Consider the following 3766-nt stretch of genomic DNA (forward strand, 5'->3'; position numbering starts at 1 on the left):
CATTCAGATATCATCTCCGCTCCCAAGCCCCAGTGCCCCAGCTCCTCTGAGCACGCCGAGCTCACCGCCGGGCAGCGTCGAGCGGTAGGATTTGCGCGGCTGAGAGACGGCGAGCCCGCTCCTCCGGCGCCAGCCGTCCCCTTTAAGAATCGGCCCCGGCGGGACTACGTTTCCCAGAAGGCTTTGCCGGCGCGTTATGTAACTTTCCCTGCGAAGCGGCCTCTGGGGCAGAAGGAGGTGGAGGCGGCGGCGGCCGTTGCAGCGGCGGCGGCGGCGGGAGCGGCGGGACCCCGAGGCGGCGGCGCCCGCGGCCCATCGCGGGGCCGGAGCTGTGCGCCTCGGCCGGGAGCCCGGAGCGGGCGGAGGCGCCGACGTGCCTCCTACAGGCTTTTCAAGGAGGCGGGAGTGAGGAAAAAGGCTTAGGGCCCAGGGGGCGGGGAAGGGGGGCCGGGCCTGGATCCGCGGGGAGGCCGAGCCGGAGAGGCCTGACTGTGGCTCGCGCGGTCCCCGGGACGCGAATCGAACGTCGGGCGGCGCGGATCGAACGTCGGCGGCGGGTGGAACGCCGGGGCTCAGCGGCGCGCGCGCGCGGGGGTCATGGCGTCGGTGCAGGCGTCCCGCCGCCAGTGGTGCTACCTGTGCGACCTGCCCAAGATGCCGTGGGCCATGGTGTGGGACTTCAGCGAGGCTGTGTGCCGCGGGTGCGTGAACTTCGAGGGCGCGGATCGCATCGAGCTGCTCATCGACGCTGCCCGCCAACTCAAGCGCAGCCACGTGCTCCCCGAGGGCCGCTCCCCCGGGCCCCCAGCCCTCAAGCACCCGACCACTAAGGACCTGGCTGCGGCCGCCGCACAGGGGCCTCAGCTACCGCCTCCGCAGGCCCAGCCCCAGCCGTCAGGGACAGGCGGCGGCATCTCGGGCCAGGACCGCTATGACAGGGCCACATCGTCCGGCCGCCTCCCCCTGCCTTCGCCCGCCCTGGAGTACACCCTGGGGTCCCGCCTGGCTAATGGGCTGGGCCGGGAGGAGGCCGTGGCGGAGGGGGCGCGAAGGGCCCTGCTTGGCTCCATGCCCAGCTTGGTGCCCCCCGGGCTGCTGGCAGCTGCAGTGTCTGGCCTGGGAAGCCGAGGGCTGACGCTGGCACCCGGCTTGAGTCCTGCCCGTCCAGCTTTTGGCTCCGATTTCGAGAAGGAGAAGCAGCAGAGGAATGCGGACTGTCTGGCAGAACTGAACGAGGCCATGCGTGGCCGGGCAGAGGAGTGGCACGGGCGCCCCAAAGCTGTGCGGGAACAGCTGCTGGCCCTGTCTGCCTGCGCCCCCTTCAACGTTCGCTTCAAGAAGGATCACGGGTTGGTGGGGCGGGTGTTCGCTTTTGACGCTACCGCCCGCCCGCCGGGCTACGAGTTCGAGCTGAAGCTTTTTACCGAATACCCCTGTGGTTCTGGCAACGTGTATGCAGGAGTCCTGGCCGTGGCTCGCCAGATGTTTCATGATGCTCTGCGGGAGCCGGGCAAGGCTCTGGCCTCATCAGGCTTCAAGTACCTCGAATATGAACGGAGGCACGGCTCAGGGGAATGGCGCCAGCTGGGGGAGCTGCTCACCGACGGGGTCCGCAGCTTCCGAGAGCCCGCTCCTGCCGAGGCCCTGCCGCAGCAGTACCCGGAGCCAGCCCCTGCAGCCCTCTGTGGCCCACCCCCGCGAGCCCCATCCCGGAACCTGGCGCCCACGCCACGCCGTCGCAAGGCATCCCCTGAGCCCGAGGGTGAGGCGGCTGGCAAGATGACCACCGAGGAACAGCAGCAGCGGCACTGGGTAGCGCCCGGTGGCCCATACTCCGCCGACACCCCCGGTGTGCCTTCACCCATCGCCGCCCTGAAGAATGTGGCGGAGGCCCTGGGCCACTCCCCCAAGGACCCTGGCGGGGGCGGGGGCCCTGTACGCGCTGGGGGTGCCAGCCCCGCAGCCTCCTCCACCGCCCAGCCTCCCGCCCAGCATCGTCTAGTGGCCCGCAATGGTGAGGCAGAAGTCAGCCCCACGGCAGGGGCAGAAGCTGTGAGCGGGGGTGGTAGCGGCACCGGGGCGACCCCTGGGGCCCCCCTGTGCTGTACCCTGTGCCGGGAGCGGCTGGAAGACACCCACTTCGTCCAGTGCCCCTCAGTGCCCGGACACAAGTTCTGCTTTCCCTGCTCACGGGAATTCATCAAGGCACAGGGCCCTGCCGGGGAGGTGTACTGCCCCAGTGGAGACAAGTGCCCCCTGGTGGGCTCCTCTGTCCCCTGGGCCTTCATGCAGGGCGAGATCGCCACTATCCTTGCTGGAGACATCAAGGTTAAGAAAGAACGGGACCCCTAGGCCACCACTGTCACCAGTCTACTGCCTCCCACCCCCTTGCTACCCACCGCTTCTGCGGATAAATTATTCCCTCTCCCCCAGCCCAGTGCTACCCCCACCTGTGTACATACCCCCTTCCTCATCCCAGATGGGTCCCCTGGGGTAGATGCATTGAGGGTGGGGGGAGAAAGCTTGTGGCTTCTGTTCGAGGGGGTGTTTGGGGTCCTACGGCCCCTCCAGTATCCCTCGCCCCTCCTTGGCTTGGCTTTGCTGCTGCTTGTAGTTGGGGGAGAGGTGCCCCCCTCCTCCTTGAGAAGGGGCCTCCTGAAATCTCGCTCTTTATAAACAAAGCAAAAGCATTTTATTGCCCCCCCTCCCGCCCCCTTTTCCTCCTTCAATAAACCGAAAGATGGTTTTTTTTTTTTTCCTTCTTGGTCCCTTAGTTGTGTGAGATGCTGCGCCCTCTCTGGGACCGAACTGGTCCTGCAGGGAAGGGACTTTGCGTTGTAGCCTCCAGGTGGCGCCCTTCACTCAGGCGGGCCCGTTGACTGTTTTTAGAAAGGCGGACCACAGCTCAAGCGTGCTAGCCATCTGCCCATTTTCCAGATGGCAGAACTGAGGCCCAGAGCACGGGAGGCTCCTTGCGTGGGAACCAGAGCCAACCTAGGGAAGGAGGTTTCCCTTCCAGGCCAGCCCCTGTATCTGCCCAGGACGTGAGGGTACTCCGCGCCCTCCAGGAGAGGGGAAGGAGGCATCAGGAGGCTTCCTAGAAGGGAAGGATAGTGAGTTCTTGCTCAGAGGCAGAGAATTAGGCTACATTGCTTAGGGGGACTGACCTAGGAGAGGAAATTTACCTCTGTGGGGTACCCTAACAGGATTCCTGGAAACAAGGGGACTGCTTCCTGCCTCTGGTGGTGCCCTGAACTGTGCTCCTCGCGCCCATCTTGGGAGACCAGTCTCAATAGTGGCCACCCTAGGACACCGTGACTGGCAGGGTAAAAGGCACAACCCTTGCGGCCGGCCGCCTCTGATGTGCGCGGCCTTGTCCCGCACCTGTCCCGATGGGCTGATCATTAACCAGGACTTCCTGCTCTCTGGCGTCAAGAGGCGGGGCCTGAGCAGCCTGCGGCAAAGCACGGGTTAAGGGGAGGGGGCCGCCCCAAGAGCCCAGCCCCCACCCCTGCAGTCTCCCTCTGCGACCCCAAAGTGGAGATTGCGGGAAGGGGCGATTCGGGGCGCCAAGGCCAGCAGATGGACGGAAAGATGGGGGAATGATAGTGTGTCCTGTGACCGCGCAGCACTGGCACACAGCCCTGAGACCCCAGACTGCCCCACATCTCAGGAACACAGGTGTCCCACCACCTAAGTCTGGAAGACCCTATAGTCTTGACTCATCCTCTTAGCTACCCACGTGTCCCACACATATCTGGCAGAT

General features: G+C 65.7%; 1 protein-coding gene across 1 annotated transcript; it reads left to right on the forward strand.

The window, feature by feature from the left end:
- Positions 1-275: 275 nt before the first annotated feature.
- Positions 276-2758, forward strand: IRF2BP1 (interferon regulatory factor 2 binding protein 1). Its single transcript, XM_072774183.1, has one exon. It carries the CDS (start codon positions 598-600, stop codon positions 2350-2352), a length of 1755 nt encoding a protein of 584 aa, XP_072630284.1. The 5' UTR covers positions 276-597; the 3' UTR covers positions 2353-2758.
- Positions 2759-3766: the final 1008 nt, after the last annotated feature.

The sequence above is a fragment of the Canis lupus genome, chromosome 1, assembly GCF_048164855.1.
Source record: "Canis lupus baileyi chromosome 1, mCanLup2.hap1, whole genome shotgun sequence".
Taxonomy (NCBI): Eukaryota; Metazoa; Chordata; class Mammalia; order Carnivora; family Canidae; genus Canis; species Canis lupus.